Raw genomic sequence first — 22,671 nt, 5'->3', positions numbered from 1 at the left:
GTACACCTCTATATTCTGATGCTTCCATTTCTATGAGATAAATAGCTAAAAGTGCCCAATCTGAAAACACACACACAGAGAGAGAGAGAGAGAGAGAGAGAGAGAGAGAGATCTCATTCCCCAAAGGAAAACCATAAGGCTACATTTATAAAACATAACAGCTATAAATCACTTTTAAATTAGGATTTATAACTTGGAGCAACATGTAAAAAAAAAACTAAATGCTTTGAGAGAACTGCAATTCTCATTCTCATATTTTAACTTGAACAATTCTTAACCTCAACCCAATCTATCCTCTGTTTTGCCTCAGACATGATCAGCAACACCTAACACCCAATTTTTTAAATTGAGAATGAGAGCCTTTTTTTGGATAGTAGCAATGTAGAGTTTAAAGATCATTGACCTTCCAGATACAAGATCTTTCAGAAATTTCCACCAGATCTGATCTTTTCTTTTCTTTTCTTTTCTTCTGTCACAGCCACAAAAATAATATCTGTTCTGACAACATAGCTTGTTATGGGGAAGATCCTTTGAGTTGGACTCAAAAACTAGGTTGTTCTAGTCCTCTTCCCCTCCAAGATAATTCAAAAAGATAAAGACTTCCAAAGTATAACCTCAGTCAGGGAACTACAGGACTGATACCCTTGGAGGGTCTCTCTCTGTGCTCTATCCATCTGTTTTGTATAAATGACTTCCATGCCTTCTCCTTATGCTGCTCTCTGCTAAATGTTTGCAGAATTCTTTGCAGGAAACAATCCCTTACTAAGCAGAATTATCATAAGCCTACAGGTAAAATTGCTTTCTACCTAAAGTTTTAAGGGGGAAAAAATTTGCTTAAAAAATCACCCAAATACCCTACAAACATACCAAAAATATGCTCATACCATTTACCTGTCTTACATGTATTTTTAAGAACTCCAACTGCAAAAAGCAAACGTGAAATTTGTTTTTACAAACCTGCTGTCCACAGATCTGCCCTTGGATTACACCCAAAACTTGCCAGTTTAGATTAAGAAACAGTAACAAAGAAGAACATTGTTATAGTTTCCAAAACATAAGAAAAAATAGTGTGATGGAAAAGCTAACTTGTCAGAGAATTAAATCTCCCCCATTGTATGGCTGCTTTCTAATCTTTATCTGTAGGAATGACATGCAAAGGATATAATAATTAGACTTGCAAGCATCTGAAAGATAACTCAGCCTATAGAAGAGATGCCAGGCGCAAATAATCTATACAGCTGGTCCAATGTATGAGGGCTCAGTATGATCTCTACTTACACAGGCCTGAATTGCACACAGAATTTTCTCTGGCTCCTAACATCTAGTGCTGATTACATCTCCTTGTACAGAATATAAATGGACTGCATAGTATTCCCTTTTCCCCAGTGCCAGTTACCCATGGTCAACCACAGTGTAACATTTTTTTAAATCAATTCTTTTAAATCAATTCTGTAAGTAAATGTTCATTTTGTATCATATGCCATTCTGAACAGTGAGATGAAATCTTGTACCCTCACACACACTGTCTTACCCTAGACATGACTCTTCCTTTCACCCATTATGTCAATCCTTTTCTTATTTACTACACATCTAGTTATTAGAACGACAGTGTCCTGGTATCAAAGCACTCTTGTTTAAGTAATCTTATTTTACTTCGTAATGGTCCCAAAGTGCACAAATAACGAGGCTAGCAATTTGGATACGCCAAAAAGGAGCTGTAAAGTGCCTCCTTTATGTGAAAAGTTAAAAGTTCTTTACTTAATAGGGACAGAAAAAAAGTCATACGCTGAAGTTGCTAACCTTCTCAGTAAGAACTTTAGTGGCATGCACAGGGCGTGGTATTATGTGACTTCAGATGCCAGTAGGTGTCTTAGAACATACATCCTGTGGGTATTGAGGGAGAACTACTTACTAAATATGCAGAAGCCTGAAATTTGTATCTCCTCTTAATGTCAGTGTACCTCTATTTCACGACACATTTTTATTCTTGCATCTGCCAAAACAATTTTTAAAATACTCTAAAGCATCCCCCACACATGCACACATCCATGCACATGTGCACACCTATGTGTGATGAACAAGAGGAACAGCAGTGCATTACTACTTGAAAGTAATTATTAACCTTGTTCTTAGCTTTCAGATTATAGATTAGAGCTTACAGTTCTTATTTTAACACACTGCACATAGATCAAGCCTGAAAATAGCTGCTATTCTTGTATTAAGATTATCACACACTGTTGGTGCTCATGGAGTGTCTTTGTTATCAAGGGCTGGTATGACAAATTGCCACAATTGGTTTAAAACAATAAAGTTTTATTATGTCACAGGTGTAGACACTGGAAGTCCCGGTTAGAGGTAAGCTGTGATTCCTCAGGGGCTCTGAGGGAGATTTCATTCTTAGTACTTTTTCAGCCTCTGGTGTCTGCTGGCATTCATAGGTCTGCATCACTCCAGTCTTTACCTCCATCTTTACATTACCCCTCCCCTCTTATCTGAGTCTAACTTGAGTGTCGTTCATAAGAATGCTTGCTACTGGGGGCTGGGAAGGTGGCTCGTAGTAGAGTGCTTGCCTTGCATGCATGAGGCCCTGGGTTCAATTCTTCAGCACCACATAAGTAGAAAAAGCCAGAAGTGGTGCTGTGGCTCAAGTGGTCATGCACTAGCCTTGAGCTGAAGAGCTGAGGGATAGCGCCCAGGCCCAGAGTTCATGCCCATGACTGACAAAAAAAAAAAAAAAAGAGTGCTTACTACTGAACATAAGGCCTGCCTAGATAATCTAGAATAATCTCATCTCAAGATCCATCCTGAATTACATCTGCAAAGATTCTTTTTCCAAATATGGGCCCATTCACCTTTTCCTGAGATTTGACTCGGGCAATTTTCTGAAGGTTGGGGCACTTTTATACCTGTTACACAAAAGCCAAGAAAGAAAAAGGCATCACAGGAACAAGTAGAAAATGAAATGGATAACTAGCATTTAAATTGAAAAAAAAAAAGACAAAAATGAAAACAAAACCAAATCACTAAGGAAAGAAGAAAGGATTTTTAAAGTCATTTCTTATATCAAGTATGTGTAGTGATTTCCATCAAAATACACTTCTTCAAATGGTTCCATCTTTATCCTACATTCACTTTTATATGCTGTATTTCTACTATTTTCCTTTTTTACGTAAGATTTAAAGAACTTTGTGAGCATTTCTTCTTTCCATCCTTCACATTTGACTGTGTTCCCTGAATATCTAAGAAATGCTGGGCTTGATAAAGATCACATACTGCTACTCACATTCAGATTTGGGGTCAAGAGCTGTGGTTGCCTTCTCCTAATAATGGAGTCTTCTGAAAAGCCCAGTGTTTAGCTAGTGCCTTGCTGGTGTAACTGGGATTCCAAGCCAATGGCTGCTGGCCCTTTACTTAGCCTCACCAAAATTTCTTCTCACCTGACCTCTCACGTTTTCTCTGTACTGCCATCACCACCACTACCATCATTACTCTCCTGCTCCAACTGCTGCTGATCACATTTTCCCAGGCTCCTCCTCCATTGTTTTCTCATTAACTCCTGCAAAACTCCCTTTGCGCATAGCCCCCACTCGCATATTAAATGCATTCTTCTCCACAGCTGCCCTCATTACAATTTGATGTTTCCACTTGTGTGTTCTGTTATTCTTCCATGTCCCTCTATTGAGCTCATCCTCTCTTTCACTAAGTTATAAGATCCAAGAGATGAGGAGTCCTATTTATGATTGACATTAGAGCCAAACTGTTTTTCTCTGGTTGGCAACTAATACTATTACCATCAATACTATTGATAAACTATTAATGAGGCCAGTTTCTGAGGGGGGGGTCTTTCTCAAACCTTACTGGGTATCCAAGTCACATGAAAGCCTTGTCAAAATGCAGATTCTGGGGCAGAACTTTAGATGTGCACTTCTAATAAATACTCTTGTACCTGGCATCTATTTTGAGCACTTTGGGTAAGTGAACACCCTTAGACTTAGAACATCAAAATAGTTTTTAAGAAGGGAATCTACAAGTTAATTGATTTCTAAAGAAGAGATGGAGAGATTATCATCCAGCTGAATGACACTGAGAGTGATCACAGAGGTCATCTGTTTCCTGTGTAGATTGTCTGGATTAAAATTCCATATACATTTCATAAGCTTGGTGTTAAGAAACCCGGTTATGAGCACTGGAATGGAATGGGTTGCTCTTCCCTTTGATAGTTTCTTCCTGTCTTTGAAAGGTGAAAATAATCTGTTATATATATATATATATATATATATATATATATATATATATATATTTATACATTGATGTAGGTTAGCCATTTTCTTGCACTCTCAATGCAGAGAAATGAGCATCAATGCCAACAATCCCATGAGTCCTAATTACAAATAATCAAACCTGTGTTCTTACACAGGAGGATATATATATACAGCTCTCTAAAAGACATCTAGGCATCAAGAGCTATAAGGACACTATGACAATGGACATCAGAAGCAGGCTTCCATGAGGTAGCACACAGGGCACAGAGTAGGGTCAAGAGGAAATGCCTGGGCTGGGGATGTGGCTCAAGTCGGAGAGCACCTGCCTAACAAGCATAGAACCCAGAGTTGAAAAAAATAGGAAAATGCCAATATGTGTGCACTTTGGTCCTTCTCTCTTCCTAAGGCAAAGTAGTGTCTACAGCTACCAGATACAGCTACTGCCTTCCAAACTGCCACCAGCACTAGGGATCCTTACATCCTGGTCCTTTCTCCAACTGCTTTCGGTGATAGGAGACAATTATTTCTCTGCTTTTGAAACTAATCATCTCTGAAATCAGCCAGAGACACTGAAATCCATATATCCTCTAAGAGCGTCATGATTTATTGTAACTTTCTGTGATGGACACGCTCTACTATAATTATAGTAGCCACTAGCCATGCGTAGCTATCGACCACATGGCTCGTGTAACTGAGGAACTTTAATTGATTTGAGTTTTAATTAATTTATATCTAAATAACTCCATATAGCAAGCGAGTGCCATATTGGTCAGCACTTATTTAGGAGCTGCAAATCCAGCCAGGAGAGATTAGTAAAATGGATCACAAGGAAAACAGGTCTTCCAAGCAAACCATAGACCATTTTACACACTTAACTCAGATGAAAGCCCCCTACCCTGCAAGGAATATTTTTTGATATCTAAGTTCAAGCTGGTGACTATGGCTTGGTTGTCTACTGCTACAACCATAACCACACTTTGGCAAATTAAGATAGGGAAATGCAAAGCCCTTAGGTCAGGCTTAGTATTCAGGGAGTGAATAAAAGCTTGCTACCAGCTTAGTTGTTTCAATAAGGCCAGATGGGGTTTATATGGGGTTTATACAGGCTTCCTGTTCCAACCTGTGGGGCAGAGAGGAAAGTAGAAAAGGCATGCAATTTTATAAACACATTCAGGAAAAGATGGCATGTGCTGTACACACAGGGGCTCCCTCCTTTCTTACTTTTCAGGAGAGGATAACAAAAGATGTAGTTTGGAGGTGGGGCCTAAAGATTAGAAAAACAATGACACATGTTTACATAAAACACACAGCAAAAAGTGCTTTCCAGCCAGGATTACTAATGGACCTTTGTGCTCTCTAAAACAGAGTTTATAATTACACCAGGGCCCAGGGAGGAACAGCTGAAAGGACTTTTACTTGTGGCTAGTAATTCAGGTGGGAAGGACCGAGTTACTTGAAGCCAGAGGGTAGCCTTGGTAGGGCCTGAGATCCAATTAAAGAGTGTACCAATTCCAACTCTTGCCTTCCATTTTTCCCTGACATCACAGCTAAAGTCACACAATGGTGTCTGGACTCTTCACTTCCCTAACCCGAGGGCAAAATGAAAGTGGAGCTCTGATCACATTGACTTGGCCAGAGACTTTTGTTTTTTGTTTTATATGTTTTTATTGTAAAAATACTGTACAGAGGGGGGGGGAAGGGGGAGGGGTAGTGGGGAGGATGGGGGGGCAGGGGGAGGATGGGAAGGGATGGGAAGGGGAAACAAAGGAGGAGGCTACAATGCTTGATGAGAAATGTACTCATTGGGCTGGGAAGGTGGCTCAGTGGTAGAGTGCTTGCCTTGCATGCATGAGGCCCTGGGTTCGATTCCTCAGCACCCATAAGCAAAAAGAAAAAAGCTGGAAGTGGCACTATGGCTCAAGTGGTAGAGCGTTAGCCTTGAGCTGAAGAGCTGAGGGACAGTGCCCAGGCCCAGAGTTCAGGCCACACAACTGGACCCAAAAACAAAACAAAACAAAACAAACAAACAAAAAAAAAGAAATGTACTCATTATCTTGCCCATGTAATTGTAACCCCTCTGTACAGTATTTTCACAATAAAAATAAATAAATAATTGCTAAAGGGGAAAAAAAGAAATAAAATAGTTCAAAATTTGGGCAATAAAAAAAATACTGTACAGAGGGGTTAACAGTTACATGAGTAAAGTAATGAGTACATTTCCTATTGAGCACTGTTACCTCCTCCTTTGATTTTCCCCTACCATCCCCCCCCCCGCCACCAAAGTTGTAAAGTTCATTTTTAACATAGTGTTTCCTACATCTCATTATTACAATAGGTCATCCTGTATCCTTGTTTCAGCATTTTGTTATTTCCCTTCCCCTCCCCAAATTAGAAAAATGTATATACAAGATGCAGGGCACCAGAATCAAATACAGTGAAAACAGGGGTTATACCATGGGGGAAGAACATACAAAAGAAACAAAAAAAATCACATAGTACATTATAAATACATTAAAAACAATAGCAAGAAAGAAAAAAATATGTATGTCCCCCCTATTTGGGGTTCCTTTCACTGAACATCATCTTACATGGTCATATGTACATAGCTTTTGACCTTTTCTGCTTGTCCTAGACATATACTAGTTATTGAAAATAAGGGAAACCATGGGACCTATGTTTCTTTGGGCCTGGCCTACTTCATTTAGTATAATTTTTTCCAAGTCTTTCCATTGCCTAACAAATGGGACAGTGTCATTCTTTCTGATGGAGGCATAGAATTCCATTGTGTATATATACCCCATTTTCTTGATCCATTCATCTACTGAGGGGCATCTGGGTTGGTTCCATATCTTAGCTATGGTAAATAATGCTGCAATAAACATAGTTGTGCTGGTAGCTTTAGTATAGCCTTGTTTGTGATTGTTTGGGTAAATGCCCCAAAGTGGGATTGCTGGGTCACAGGGGAACTCTATGTGGAGTCTTTTGAGGAACCTCTATATTGCTTTCCAAAGTGGCTGAACAAGTTTACACTCCCACCAACAATTCAGCAGGGTTCCTTTTGGCCAGAGCCTTTTGTAGATGACAGGATGGTAGAGCTGGAGAGCTAGGAAGCATATTGTGATAGCATCCCTAGTAGATGGTCAACCCTTTAACCTGGAAGGCCCATGTAGGTACAACTTGCGCAGTTGAAGAGACTAGCGAAGACCCAACTTCTGTGGAGGTTCCTGTCTCAGGGCTTTGGGAAATCAACACTGGAGAAGTTCATAACAAGGACTGGTAATGATAATGCATTCTATTTTTTTCTATTCTTTTTCCCCCTTTCTTTTCTTCTTACTGTTTTCTTTTTTCTTTTTTTTTTTTTTGTGCCAGTCCTGGGGCTTGAACTCAGACCGTAGGCTCTGTCCCTTAACGTTTTTGCTCAAAGCTGGTATTCTTAACACTTGAACCACAGCTCTATTTCAATCCCACCCCCCTTTCCCCCCCCTTTGGAGATAAGAATCTCACAGACTTTCCTGTCTGGGCTGGCTTCGAACCACCACCCTCAGATCCCAGCCTCTTGAAGCGCTAGGTTTATGGGAGCAAGCCATGGGTGGATAATACATTCTTGAGGGCACTATTTTAGTAGACCAGAAAAGCAGTAACGGTTGTGACTGAGAGGGATGGAAAGTGGTACAAAGTGCACAGGCTTGGATTCTGACACAGCTGGCTGTGAGTTCCCTTTCTTTGTTGATGGCTTGCATTAAAATCACCTGGAGAGCTTGTTAAAGCTACAGATTCCGGACTTAACCAAGCCAGGATCTTGGGGCTGGAGCCCCCAAATTTCTATTTTAGAAGCAAAAACAAAAAGAGCACTCGAGGTGAACATAATAAGGGGTCTTTTCTAAGTCTGTGCTGGCTAAAAAAAGGTAATTTTCTAAAAGGTGGGTCTTATAGTACTTTTGCGGATGGGTGGCTCTTTAGTTGTGTGATAAACGCAGAGCGAGTCAAGGCTCCCTAACTTGTGGCTATTCTTATTCCTGAGGCATGGATGTGTCTTATTTCAGACACGGTTCTCGGTAGATGTCTTTGGCTTGCTTCTGCCCTATTGGCTGTGTTAGGACAGCTGGAGAGATCCGCTAATTTCGCTGATATCACAAAGTTGCAAGTTGCTGTTTTTTTCTGAGGATGTTCATGACCCTGGTGAAGGTCCCCTCCCTTCAGGGAAGGTTTGGAAACGTCCCTTGTACTGTCTACCCCAGGGCAAGTCGAGGGATGGCGGGGTTCACCCACCAGAGGATTGGAAATCTGTTCTGGTCTGAGAGGCGCTTCTCCCCAAGGGCTGGAGGGGGGGGGTGCCGCTGCCTTCTGAGCGGCACATCTTGCTTTCATTTAGCAGGGTGAAGCTCCAAGAAAGGCGGGAGGACGAGGGAACGGGAGAGACTGGCATTCTGCCCCAGAGCTCAAGAGCGGTGGTCGTTTTTAAGCCTTAGTCTCCAACCCCGCAGGCTCCCCAAGGGCTGGTGCGGAGATTTTTCGGAGGGGTGGGGCTGCCCGGGGAGGCGGTGCGCTGGAGAGCCCCGCACAGGTGCGGGTGGAGAGGCTCAGGTACGAGCGGAGAGGCTCCTCCTCCTCCTCTTCCTCCTCCTCTTCGGACCTCGCGATCCTGGTCGGCAAGGGACCGCGAGGTCGGCCAGGTCGAGACCCCCCTCCCCCTCCGTGGGCGCCTTCGCCGTGGCCGCCCCGCGGCCGGGGCGGGGCGGGGCGGAGCCGGGGCGGGGGGCATGCGGGCAAGGCGGAGGGGCGCGAGTGGCAGCGCGCGCGGGGACCCAAGCAGCGGCTGGCCCCCGGGCGCCCCGGGGCCCCGATGGCGGATCCCACGCGCGCCACCGCGGAGCCGGGGAGGTTTGCGCTCCGCTCACCGCGCTGCAGGGAGGGCGCGGTGCCAGGCGCCGAGAAATCCAAAAAGAAAGCTTTTTATTTGCTGAGGATGAAACCCCCCCCGAAGGAGCCCGCCCCCAACAACAACAGCAACGTGTCCTTTGTGATCCACTGTCAACTAGGCAAGGAGATCAAACACATTTGCAGCAACTGCAGTCGTGGGGAGGACGCCCGGGACGGTGAGTGGCGGGGGTCGGCGCGAAGGCGGCTCGGCGGGTCCCCTTCCCCTCCCCCAACCCCGATCCTCACTTGGGGTCCCCGGCGGAGACTGCAGCCTGGAGATCTGAGGGAACGTCTGCCCTCTACCCGAGCCTGACCCTGGTCCGACAGGCACTTTGCAGGGTACCGTCCACCCATCCAGAGCCAAACCCGGCTAGTGGCCAGAACCCGGGGAGGTAGAGGTTCGCCCAACCCAGGGGGTTCGAAGTGACAGAGGACAAGTCTGGAATTTGTCTTTGAAAGGTGGGGTGTTAGGGGATGTGAGGGCAACATTATTAGCCTTTGGAGGTGGGGGGGGCGGGGGGGAATGTTAGACTTGATTTTTGTTTTCTCTTAACGGAGGCTCTTTAACGGATTCTCCATCCAGGCAGTTAGTTGGGATACAGGATTTTTTTTTTCTGGGCTGCGTTACCAGGGTGCCACCTTCTTCCCTTCAGGTGGGTTTACTTTGGAGAGGTTGACTTGATTTGGGGCGGTGGCGCCCAGCAACCCTCTCCCCCCACTCCCCGCTCCCCTCAAGGACTTGTGGAGTTCGTGAAAATGCCTGTTTAGAGTAAAACGTAGCTGTGGTTTTTGGAGTTGGCTTGGTGCTAGCCTCTCTTGGAAAGGTGCCTAATGGCAAAATGTGGGGAGCTGGGTGGGGGGCGGGGCATGCAGCCCAACCTTCCTCCTGGTGAGCTGGGCACTTGCAAGTCAAAGAGTTCCCACCACCACTAATCTGATAGGAAGTTGGCTGGCAAAGGGGTGCCAGCCAGGCTGCAATGGGCAGAGGAAGAAGCCCAGAATGAGAGACAGCTGGCGTGGATCAGGCTGAAGCCTCTGCAGATGTGGACGCGCCTCTGTGGCGGCCTGGCCTTCCCAAGAACCCCCAAGCAGCTCCTGGAGCCGACTCCAGAAGGCCACGCTGAAGGTCGCAGAAAAAGTTCTTGTTTGTTTGTTAGGCAGCAGATTTTTCCAGGGGATGTATTCGCTGCTGGCCAGGCTAGAACTCGGGCTGTCCCTCTGGGACATGTCCACCTGCTTGGGCAGGCAGATTTTCCTATCAACCAGGCAAGTTTGTTTTGTTCTCTTTGGAAGAACACATATTACTTAGGAGCTATCCTTTTCTTTGTGGGCTTCTGAAATGCCGTGTAATGAAGTGATTGTCTTGGCTAATGTCTTTTCAGAATTAGAGTCCTGCTAGAGTAATTATAGTTTTCTTTGATTAAAATGCATGCGAGGCTGTGCAGTATGGAAGAGGAACCCTGGAGGGGAGCAGGAGCAGGGCAGGAGGGAGGAGCAATACCGCTCCATTTAGTTTTAGCAAGGAAATTCGTTTGTGAGAGGCACACCTGACATGTGTTTGATTCCTGTGATTACTGAATAAGCCTAGGGCACCAAGACCTATGAATACAAATAGATTAATCAGATGATCCAAAGGCAGACCTTTCCCAACTAGTATAATAGAGCATGAGTTGCCAGCCAAGACATTTATTAAATGTCTGCCCCTCTGCTGACTGAATCACATCCCAATGGCCTGCTTCCCTAACCACAAAAGCTTGTTTCAATTACTTTCTCTAAATGCTGCAATAATAAGGAAAGGTGTCTGTCTACACTCAAGGATGTGTGTTTACATAATGTGCTTATGAACTCTATCACTTGTGAACACAGACTGGGTGCTCTGTGTATGAAGGTAGTCATGTATTTTAACCCAAAGCATCGCATGTCACTTCGCCTCCAACACCTCTAAATGCACTTAGCTGTGTGGTTGGGTGTTGGCATATCACCTGAGATGATAAAAAGAGGATGCTCTGTTTCAGTGCCTAATTGTGCATCAATAAGCCTCTGTGTGTACTATACTCATTTACTAATGGAAATAAGACTGAGGGCCAATTCTAGTCTTTTATGGTTTGTTTGTTTGGGGGCCAGTTATTTTACAGGAAATGTGTAGTGGTAGTCAAGATTTTGATGGTACATTTTACCAGTGTACCTAGTTGGTAACATTCAAGAGAAGAAAACTTTTTGTTTTTGTAGTTACAGAACCCAGGGCTTTACACATGCTAGTGAAGTGCTCTACCAATAGTCTCCTTCTCCAGAATTTCTGCAGTGGGAATACTTACTTACAGACATATACACGAAATGTCAGTTATTTGAAACATATTTAAAGCCTATTCCAATAATTTTCCCTTTAAAGACAGTTTACAGCTAAAAAAAAATTTAGCTGCTGCAGAATAAATTTTAGAAGAAAAAAATACTCCTGGTTAATTAAGCAGTGGGTAAAAGGTGAGGTTACATTTTAGCGATGATCTTTTTTGCTCGTTCTTAATATTTATGAACTAGTATTAAAGATTTTTTTAAATTGGTTTTAGTTTAAGTAAATTTCTGCTTTAAAGAGACTATGCCATACAATTCACTGTTCATTGATGGCCCAAATTGTTTTCTTCCATTTTCACTGTGTGGGTTTCATAGGGAGGCCATTTTCAGATGAGACAAGTTGACATCACACTCCAGTGCTAAAGTCCACATGACAAAATATGGCACAGATTCATGGTATTTTCTTATTATGCCATCAAGTTGATGGATTTTTTTTCTCTTTTTCTGGTAGAATGGGGTTTGAACTCAGGGCATCTCACAAAGCTGGCACTCTACTGCCTCCAGTCCTGTTTTTTTGCTGGTTATTTTTAAAAATAAGACTTCACTTTTTGCTTGGGTGCCTGCTTAAGACCTGATCCACCTACTTTAGGCTTCCTGTAGTTTCTGGGATAACAGGTGCAAACAGCTTTCCTCTGTGGATATGGAGTCTCACAGACCTTTCTGTTTGGGCTGGCCTGGAACCATGACCACCTCCCCTACCTATGCCCCAATTTCTGTCATTTGAGATGGTAGGTGCACCTAATTGTTCCCATCTATGAAATGAGAATGCAACTTGTGAATTCTTTGAGCCACAGTCCTCCCAAGCTCAACCTCCCAAGTAGCACCTGGCTTTGACTTTTTTTAAATGGATTTGTTTCTGTATCTACCTAGGATGTAGAAAGTTGGATATCTCTGTGTGTGTGTGTGTGTGTGTGTGTGTGTGTGTGTGTGTGTGTGTGTGCACGCGCGCGCACCTGCGTGCGTGCATGCATTTACATGCACATGTTGAATATATTGATAGTTTCAATAAGTTTATTAGGGTAAGAAATGAGAAAGAATTGCAGAATTTCCTGATATAATTGTTTAACCTTTCTTTACCTGCTTGGTAGAGAAAATGACATGTGTGGAAGGAGATGCAATAGAGATTATAGTCATGGTTCAACTACAAGGGACAGCTAAATTATTACCACACCTTTAGATTGGAAGTTAGTAAGAGAAATGGTTAAAATTCAAGTTTAAAAAGAAATGTACTCTAGAAAGCAAGATATTTCTGCATATAATTTATCCACATTTTCTATTCTCATAGCTCATTTCAGGCCTATTAATAGTGGGGACTTATTTTAGGAAATATAGTCTCATTAATAATTATTAAGATATGAGCTAGGAGTATGACTTTGTGTTTGAACATGTGCTTCCCATGCATGAAAACCTGGGTTCAGTGCTCAGCATCACACACATATACAGATATGTTAGTATAAAAATGTAATTTGCATAAATAGAACATATCTTTAACAGTTTTGCAAATATTTGGAAGTCTCTTGACTTTTTTGTTTTAGTAGTGACATTTAAAATGTTCTAACACTTGGAAAGCAGAGACAAGATGATCCTGAATTTGAGACAGGGCTCTACTGTGCCTCAAAAAGCCAAGGGCTGGGGGTGTAGGCCAGTGGCAGAAGGTTGCCTATATGACTCAGGAGTGGGGAGCCTGTTATTGCCAAGGGCCAGTTAGTATGTAATGTTAGTGGTATTGATGTTACGATCCTATGAAAAAATATCTCCTACTTATATTGAATTTCAAGTTCTACCAGTGATAGCCTTGATATGGCCAGACCTGATGATTCTTAGGGCCTCATACAGTCCTGGACTAGACATTACCCAGCCCTGCATGTGTTCAAGGCTCTGGGTTCAAATCCCAGCACTAAAAACAAACCAAGTAAATATTAGAATGGTAGATTTAGAAACAATGCATATCAATTGCGACTGCTACTCACTGTCTCTTACATGTGATCAATATTTCAAGGTTGTCTTCCTTTCACATAAATATGGATTCTGTTCTCTGAATGCTCACATACAGCGTCAGAAATCCATTGACTTACTGGACGTGTCCCCAGACCTTGTTTTAGAGATTAGAACTATTTAATATTTTTGAAATGGATTCCAATACATATCATCGGAGTGAGAAAAATCTGTCATGCTATTTCTCTGTCACACACATGGCAGCACTCTGTGGGCATGTCAGCCCTTTAGGCGAGGATACCTTGTGAGTCTCCATGAACCACTTCCTCCTTTTGCAGATGAGAAAATTGTGGGTTACTAAGGTTAAGCAGGTACTCCCCCAGGCTCAACCCATTCCTGAACAGAACTTTTCCCAAAGAGAGAAGCCGCTGCCAGCAGTGGTTCAGAACTGGATCCTAAAACCCTTCCTGCCTGGGTTCAAATAAGAGCTGCTCCACTTACTAGCTGGGGCTGGAGGAGGGAGACATTAGGACATTACAATATTATTTACTTCATGGAGTTGTGAAGAGTAAATGAGATAATGGATACAAAGCACTCAGTATGGTGCCTGGCAGAATAAAGTGCTTAAAAATATTAGCTGTGATTCTTGTCATTTGTATGGCTACCACCAAGTCCAACAGTGCCTTGGGTTTTTCTCCTCCTGCTTATCCTGTACCATTTTGCCTCTTCCATAATTAAATCCCTTGAATTCTGTCCAACATGAAAGCAACCTTTCTTCTTGTAGCTCACAATGTAAGCATGTAATAGTTCCAGGTAAGAGAACTCACATATATGCCCAACTTTTTAATGCTGTAGCAGTTTTTGATCAATTGAATAATCAAAAAAGGGAGGCAAGTTTAAGGTCCAGTTATGTATTAGAAAGACGAACAGGGCTTAGAGGCTGTGGTGCAGGTTAATATAGAACACTTCTCTAGTATTTGCAATCCCCAGTACTGAATAACAACAATAATAACAATAATAGGACTTAGCTGGAGGTTAGAAAGGAGTGTACAGAGCCAGAGAATTCTAATAAAGATGGACTCTTAAAATTTGTCATGGTGTGGTATCTTTAAACATCTGAGCTGTTGCTTGTAAAATTTAGCAGCTTTTGTGAACAAGGTCACCTTAGTTTGAGGGTAGATACTAAGAGATACATCAACCAGCTGTTGCCTTTAATGTATTTATAGTGACAGCAACAACAAAACAGTTTGTTAGATGGCTGGAAGAAGCTGTTGATTATATGCTGAAGGCAGGAGGGCTTCCCAAAGGAAGGGCCATTTGCAATTGGATTTGAAGGTGGAGTTTTCTGAGTAAAGTAGGAAGTATGTTTTGTTTTTTAAAAAACCACATATACATACCCACATGTATGCAAAAGAACATGATGCATTCAGGAAAAAGGGCAAGTTTAACAGGTAGAATATAACGGTAGGATATAACGTTAGTTCAGAAACAAGCAGGAAAGTTCAGCCTTTCCGGTTTATTTGTGAAGCATTTTTAATGTATTATGCTGAGCACTGAATGAATAAAAGCCACCAAGATAATAGAATAGCAGAGGATTTTTAAAAAAGAAAGAAGGTGAATAGTAGAGGATATTTTTTAAAAGAAAGAAAGAAGGTAGACACAGATGTGCATAGAAGTTTGAAGTGTCCAAGAGAAGGTTTTAGGTGTCTGGGGGAAGCAACAGTGGTAAAACTCCTTGGACACGGGTAACCCCTGTAATTCTAGCTAAGGAGGCTGAGATATGAGGAGCAGGTTTGGGAGGAAAAAGCTATGAGACTCTATCTTCCATTAAGCAATGGAAAACTGGGTTGGAGACATGGCTCAAGTGGTAGAGACCTAGCCATGAGCAGAAAAGCTAAATGAGAGCATGAAGCCCTGAGTTCAAATCCTGGTTCCAGTACACACACACACACACACACACACACACACACACACACACACACACACACACACACACACACACACACACACACACACACACACACACACACACACACACACACACACACACACACACACACACACACACACACACACACACACACACACACACACACACACACACACACATATCTTGGGAAGCGTGGCAAGAAAGAGGACATGAATAGCCTGGAAGGGTTCAGATTCCAGTTACTAAGCACCACAAATATCACGTTTCATCAGCCACATTGGTGGTGTAATCAAGTAACACTTAAACAATTATTATGAGAAATTTTACATTCTGCAAAACTAGACTCATCACCCAGATGCCTCTCTCCTGTATCATTTCATGGCACATTGGGGTAAGTTGGGTTTTTGTTGTTGTTTTATTACCATGCTGTTGCTGGCAGTGCCCACTAAGGACCCAACAAAGAGAAGAACTCAACTCTCATGGCCAGGAAAGGGTAGATCTTGGCCTCAAGAAGCAAGAGTAAAAAAGACACACACACGCACACACACACACACACACACACACACACACACAGATTCTACAACCTTGGGATGGGCTCAAATGTGCTCAATATGCTTCCACGCACAAGCAATCAGAATCTTCGGATTTTATTTTTAGCATAACTTTTCACTCATATAATTTTGCTAATCATTTCTCCTTCTGTTCTGTTCTTTCTGACACTTTATACACATCTGTAACTATTCACTTACTTTAGGCGAAGAAATGTTGAAAATCTGTGGGGAAAAAGTAGCTTTCAAATAGATCCAAATGTCTGAAGGACATAAGATCAAACTGAAAACACTCATAAATAAGAATATATGCATAAAACTTTATGGGTGGGGAAAAAGGATCAGCACTTGCTTGTTAGCCCTAAACATTCCTTTTTTTATGGTAAGAACTTTCTTGAACTTGACCAGCTGTTTGAGGTTTCAAGAAATGTCCAGGAGTGGGGGGAGGGGAGTAGGGGGGTAGGGGGGTGAGGGGGTGGAGAGGGGAAGGGATGGTAAGGGAAATCAAAGGAGGAGGCAACAATGCTTGATAAGAAATGTACTCACTGTCTTGCCCATGTAATTGTAACCCCTCTGTATGGTATTTTCACAATAATAATTAAAAAAAAGAAATTTCCAAGGGCTGAGGCTGGGTATCCAGCTCAGTGGTAGAGCTTGCCTGGCATATGCCAGACGTTGGATTAACAAAATAAAAAAGTACTAAAGATCTACTGTGCCCCGTTGAACATAGTGACTCACCACTGTATGCCTAGCCTCTTAGGAGGCTGAAACCTGGAGTATTGTAGTATGAAGCCAGTCTGACTAAGCATCAACACTATGCTCTTCCCTACCATGTAATATGATATGTCATGACATAAGTATATGTGATCATTCAGTATAGACCCAGCTGATAAATGTAACCTACTTATTACAGGACTACAAAGGGTAGTGGCTTCATGGGGCAGGAGCAGAGTTTAAAAGCTGCAGAGCAATGGGAAGTGAGTAGAGGCTAGACAGGAGTGCCCGCACTGTAGTGCTAAGCTAGTGAGACTTGCTCTCTGACTGTATAATAGATTCCCTAGTTTCTTAGCAGCTTTGTTAGGAAATAATTCACACACCACATAGTTAGCTCATTGAAAGCATATAATTCAGTGGCTTTTAGTATATTCATAGCATTGTGAAGTTATCACCAATCCAGTTCAGAATAGGTCAGTACTTACTCCCTTTAGAAAATCCTAAGCCTAGCCAGGCATGGGTGGTTCATGCATGTAATCCTAGCTACTCAGGAGGCTGAGATCTGAGGCTCAAGGTTCAAAGCCAGCATGGGTAGGAAAGTCCATGAGGCTCTTATCTACAATAAACTTCTCAGAAAAAGGCTGGAAGTGGCACTGTGGTTCAGGTGGTAGAGCATTAGCCTTGAGCCAAAGAAGCTCAGGGACCTGAGTTCAAGCCCCAGGAGCAGCGTGCACATCTATATGCCTATGGGTGCGCACACACACACACACACACACACACACACACACACACACACACACACACACACACACTCCTAAACCTAGTTATCCTGTCCTCCTATAACTCCTCCCCCATCCCAGTAACCACCATCTACTTTCACTATCTATAGATTCCCCTCTGATGGGTATTTCATACCAATGGCATCATGCCCATATAGGGTTCCTTGTTCCTGGCTTCTTTGAAGGCTCACTCATCCTGTAGCGCAGATCAGAATTACATTTTCATTTTATAACTGAATGTGTATGTGTGTGTGTATGTGTGTGCATGTGCATGATGAAGAATGTGAAAATCATTCAGTAAAATTTGGGCAAAAAAAAAAATCCAAACTCCACAAAGCAAACTGCCAGCTTATTAAAAAGTGAAATGAATTGTCTGCATGCTCTTGAGTCACACCTGCCCGCCCCCCTACCCCCTACCCCGTTTCTTCCACCTGGAAAATGAATTTTGCTGGGGTTTCTAAACTCAGGGTTAGGAAAAGGTGGATCTATGGACCTTCCACCTGGGTGTGTAGGTTGGGAATCTTTTCTGCAATTTCAAATGGCTGAAGAAAAAAGAATAATGTTGCACGACACGGGCACAGGCAATTCCCATGTGGGTTCCCATGACTGTGTTGTTGCTGGGACACAGCCATGCATGTTTGTTACATACTGTCTATGACAGCTTTCAAACCACAGCTGCACAGCCAATGGGTTGCAACAGAGACTTGTGAAGCCTAAGATGCTTGTTGTCCAGCCCTGTACAGAAAAATGGTGTTGATCCTTGGCTACATCACAGTTTTTATCATTAGATAATACCACCCCCAAACATTTAGTACCCTATCTGATCTTAAGAAGTAAGGAGAATCTTACAGGTGATCTGGTTTCCAGTTAAGGATCATAGAAGTGAATTGTGGCTTTGTGCCTTAATGACATTGCTAAGGTTGGCCTGTAACTCCTGCTTTAACCTCTTAAGCAGTGGTGACAAGAATGTGTACCACTATGCCCAGGGCTTACCAAATACTGAGTTATTTGGTTTCAGGTTTCAGGGTAGATTTTGTTGGTAGGGGTAGTGATGGTGGATTTTTGTCTTGTTTTGGCAGTGTCACAGGTCACTAATGTTCAGCTCAAACGTTTATTTTTCCTCAACTGGTGTTTTGAACTCAGAGAGCCTTGAATTTGTTAGGAAGGACCTCTAATACTTCAGCCATACCCCAATCCCTGCTTTTAGGTTGTTTGTTAGACAGTGTCTCTTGAGTATGATCTTCCTACCTCTATCCTTTCAGAGCCTTGGCTTTTTTTTTATTTAAGCCATTAGGTAACCAGGTGCTGGTGGCTCATGCCTAACTACTCAGGAGGCTAAGAACTGACAATTGCAGTTCGAAGCCAGCTGAGGCAGTAAAGTCCGTGAGACACTTATCTCCAGTTAACCACCAGAAAACGAACTGGTGCTGTGGCTCGAAGTGGTGCTGTGACTCAAAGTGGTACAGTGCTATCGTTGAGTGAAAAAGCTCAGGGACAGTGCCCAGGCCCTGAGTTCAAGCCTCATAACAGACAAAAAAATATAAGAAAAAAAAGCCATTAGACATCCTACTGTGTTCAGATGAACAGCTTTAAAGTGGAAATGATGCTAGAAAGGGCAAATTGGTCTGAGTTCAGTTAGTAGAGTATCTTTGGCGCCCCACCTCTTCCCTGACCTTTGTAGGCCTCAGGCTGGCTCTTCCACAAAGGAAGATAGATTCTATAATCTCCACCTAAGCACTAACCATCTCAACTCTATTATTGTTACAGCGTGAACTTTAAAACAATTGTCTCTGCTATTTTGGCACATGGAGATGTGCCTGCACAGTAATTATTTTGCAGCCCACAAAAGTAATTATAAAATCAAATAATTATCTTCTAAACAAGCTGTAACCCCAAGCAATGGCTCTCTTGGGGCGGGGGGAGGTTCTTCTTTTTTGTAAGTCTCATTTTTAGGGCTCAGTATTTTGCTTTCCTTGCCCCCTTGGCCTCACTTCTGATGTCATCTAAATAAATGGCAATTACTAATGAACCCCAGATCCTTCTGAGATATATATGTCTCAATCCAGTAACCATGCTCCAAGTACATGAGTGGAGAAAAATAGGACTAGACAGAAAAAGTGGAAAGCAAGACATGAATCTTTTGGAAATGGGGAATTTAAAACGAAGTAGAGTCAGTGGGATCATCCTACCAGACTTGATTATTGATTGGTTGGAATTATTGTGGCCAGGCCTTGAGATTCTAAAGGTGTTCCCAGTAAGCGTTGGCACCAACATTTCCTGGCATAATTTGAGGAATGAAATTTGCTGCACGGTTAACAACCATCCGTCTTTGGCAGGCTGAGCATATAGCAGAATTAGATCCTTTCTTAGGAGACTTAAAATCTGTTGGTAGGCAAGTGTATGACAATGGATCCAGCAGGTACTATAAATAATACTTATTTATGTTTAGATGTGGTCGGATTAGCAGAACTATCCTCCACATGATGAAAAGATGATGTGTGTATATACATGATTGTATATATACATGCATATGTATATATATATATAATATACATATACATATATGTGTGTGTGGAGAGAAAGAGGCAAACAGATCTTGGCAGCAGGCTGCATGATGGATCTACTACACATTTAAGAGATGAGCTCTTTAAATTTCAGTGACTCTGATCCAAGAATCTCATTGTAAGGCACTGTTAAGCCAAACAAGTCATGGGTAGAGTGCCCTTCATTTCCCAAGTGACCACACAGTTGAGTTACACACCCAAAGCTCTCAGGAATTCCCATCAAGAAGGAGTAGTACCTAGGCTGTCTTGGTGTGAATTATTCATGTACTCTTAGGCAGCCTGTGGCCAGAATGCCATTCCCCAGATGGAGACTGAATGCAAAAGGAGACTTTTGAACATCCAATAGCTCAAAGAGCCCTTTGCAGGGAAGAGGGATGGATGGGCTTCTGGCCCACTTCCATCCTTGCCCTGGGTCTTTGAGCTTGAAATCTTAAAGTGTCAGAGGTATTGGGCTGTGTGTCTGGATCAGTATTTAGTGTTCTTCTAGAAAACCAAAAAGAGAAACGCATATTTAAAAAAGGCAAACTTATTCAAGAACTAAACATAATAGAGCAGCTATTCTCTGGAAGAAGAAACATACTGGCACCCTGGATGGGGCTCCTGGATGACTTAGGAAAAAGGAGCATGGCTGTGGCAGAGGTCAGAGGGATGGCCCTGTCTGTCCTAGGATCCTGTGGTTTTCCATTTGTTCTCTGTTGTATGCACTTAGAGAACAGCCAATACATTGTAGAGTCCTGGGGCTTGTATCAGGTCCTGGGAGGTGTCCCTGAGGTGTCCCTGATATATATCCAGGTGTCCCTGGATATATATCTCATGTGTTTTCCTGACTGGGATGGCTTTGAATTGTGATCCTTAGCTCTCAGCCTCCTGAGTAGCTAGGATTCCAGGTGTGAGCCACCAACACCAGTGATAATTATATATTGAATATGAACAGTACCTCTTTCCAGGGGCCATTTTTCAGCCCCATTTTAATTCTACAAAGATGTTGATAAATCTGTCTTGGCAGCTTGTGACATATTTAAGGTATAACTAAGTCCCCTAAGGTATGAGTGTGTGATACATCCTATACATTCCTATAGGAAAATGTATATAACATGTATTATGTTTATATGGTGACTTACATTACATCATCTATAAATGAGTAGGAATATAGCATTTTTAGATTCGGATTATTCCAAGAGTCATACTTAATCTCATCAACATTTATTAATTACTTAAATTAAAAAGGCAACAGCTTTAAAACAAAGTTGGATCCACCATATAGTCTCTCTGCTTCTATCTCAGCCCTGCTAATATTCTCAAATTCACCAAAGCAGCATTTAGCATTTAAGTCCTGCCCGTGACAAATGGGTCAGCATGCATTACTAGCTCCGAGTGCATCATTAGCCATGAGTGAAACGGTACAAATTTACTTGGAAAATCTCATCATGCTAGTCCCCTAGCAAGATTCAGCCAGGAGGATCTCCACCACAATTTGAGAAAGCAAATACAATGTGTTTTTGTGGTGTAATCCTAGGAGTGCCATTCCTGGCCTTGTTTACCAGAGAGAAGGAATTATCCAGCCTCTAGGGGAGGCTTAGGAAAGCAAAGCAGCTTGAGGCCTTCAGCTCAGTTTGTTTCCAATGGCCTCGGACAGCCACCACCCAAGCCCCACCTGGTTTCCTTCTTGTGGGGAAAAAAAAAAGGCACAGGTAAGAAAGGACTATTAAACTTTATTTCTAGAGGGTCTCGAGAGGATATAGGAAGTAGGAAACTGGAAATCATTCAAAAGTAAGAACATGGTATTTTATGCTTTGTGATGCTTTTCCATCTAGCACCTACCAGACTCCTATTGCCTGGATTCTCTCAAGAGGAAGATGAATTTCTCTGTTATTGTGCTATTCTAATCTCCATTCGTGGCAAGGGTTGCCATAAGGGTGGAGCATGAACAGTCTGTGGTGTGACTCCCAGGGCCAGGAGGATGAGAGTTGTTTCAGCTCAAGGTGACAGCACAGAGGGATCCCCTGAGCCAGAGGAGCAGATGGCAGAAATGCTTCTGACTGTGCTGTATCCTCATGCCTGGCCCAGCCTTTTTCAGCCTGTGTGGGTCACAGAGTTCCAGCCAACTCTGAAGAACAGAATCCTGAAGGCGCTGCTCTTGCACTCTGAACACCTGGCAATGCCCTTTCCCTGACAGGGAGACAACACTGCAAGCTCTTAAACAAGATCTCTCCTGTCACTGCCTGGCCTCTCCTAATCCCACTCTCAGTCCCCTCCCTCAGTTCCCTCCTCTCCCTTCCCCTCTCCTTCCTTCCCTTTTCTCTTTAGAGATAGGTCTCACCATGTTTTCCAGCCTTGAACGCTGGGCTCCAGTGATCCTCTTGCTCAGCCCCCCCAGTAGCTGGTATTATGGATGTGCACCATTAAACTTAGAACTTATCCTACATTTCTTGTGTTTTTTTGGGTTGCTGCTGCTGCTGCTTCTCCTTCTTCCTTCTCCCCCCCCTCCTCTTTTTCTTTCTCCTCCTCCTCCTCCTTCTTCTTCATCTTCTTCGAGTATTATAGGTAATGAATGTCCTAGGAAATGAGCGGACTGCCTCAGAACCATCTCATAGAAAGTATAATACTATATAGATGGAACATGCTCCCCCTCAGGAGAGCTACAGAAACAGAACAACCAGGTTTCTTCCG

General features: G+C 42.8%; 1 protein-coding gene across 8 annotated transcripts in view; it reads left to right on the top strand.

The window, feature by feature from the left end:
* Positions 1-22,671, top strand: part of Phactr1 (phosphatase and actin regulator 1) — a 434,482-nt gene that overhangs the window by 222,265 nt on the left and 189,546 nt on the right. The window contains exon 1 of one of the 8 annotated variants that reach the window (XM_070024550.1): positions 9,106-9,358. The exons of the other annotated variants lie outside the window; for them this stretch is intronic. Coding sequence (XP_069880651.1) covers positions 9,106-9,358 — 253 coding nt within the window. Of the gene's footprint in view, positions 1-9,105; positions 9,359-22,671 lie in introns of those variants that run through there. 8 annotated transcript variants of the gene reach the window in all.

The sequence above is a fragment of the Dipodomys merriami genome, unplaced genomic scaffold, assembly GCF_024711535.1.
Source record: "Dipodomys merriami isolate MVZ:Mamm:240054 unplaced genomic scaffold, mDipMer1.0.p SCAF_16, whole genome shotgun sequence".
In the NCBI taxonomy this organism is placed as follows: Eukaryota; Metazoa; Chordata; class Mammalia; order Rodentia; family Heteromyidae; genus Dipodomys; species Dipodomys merriami.
Note: the sequence above shows the minus strand (reverse complement) of the source record. Positions and strands in the feature narration are given on the sequence as shown.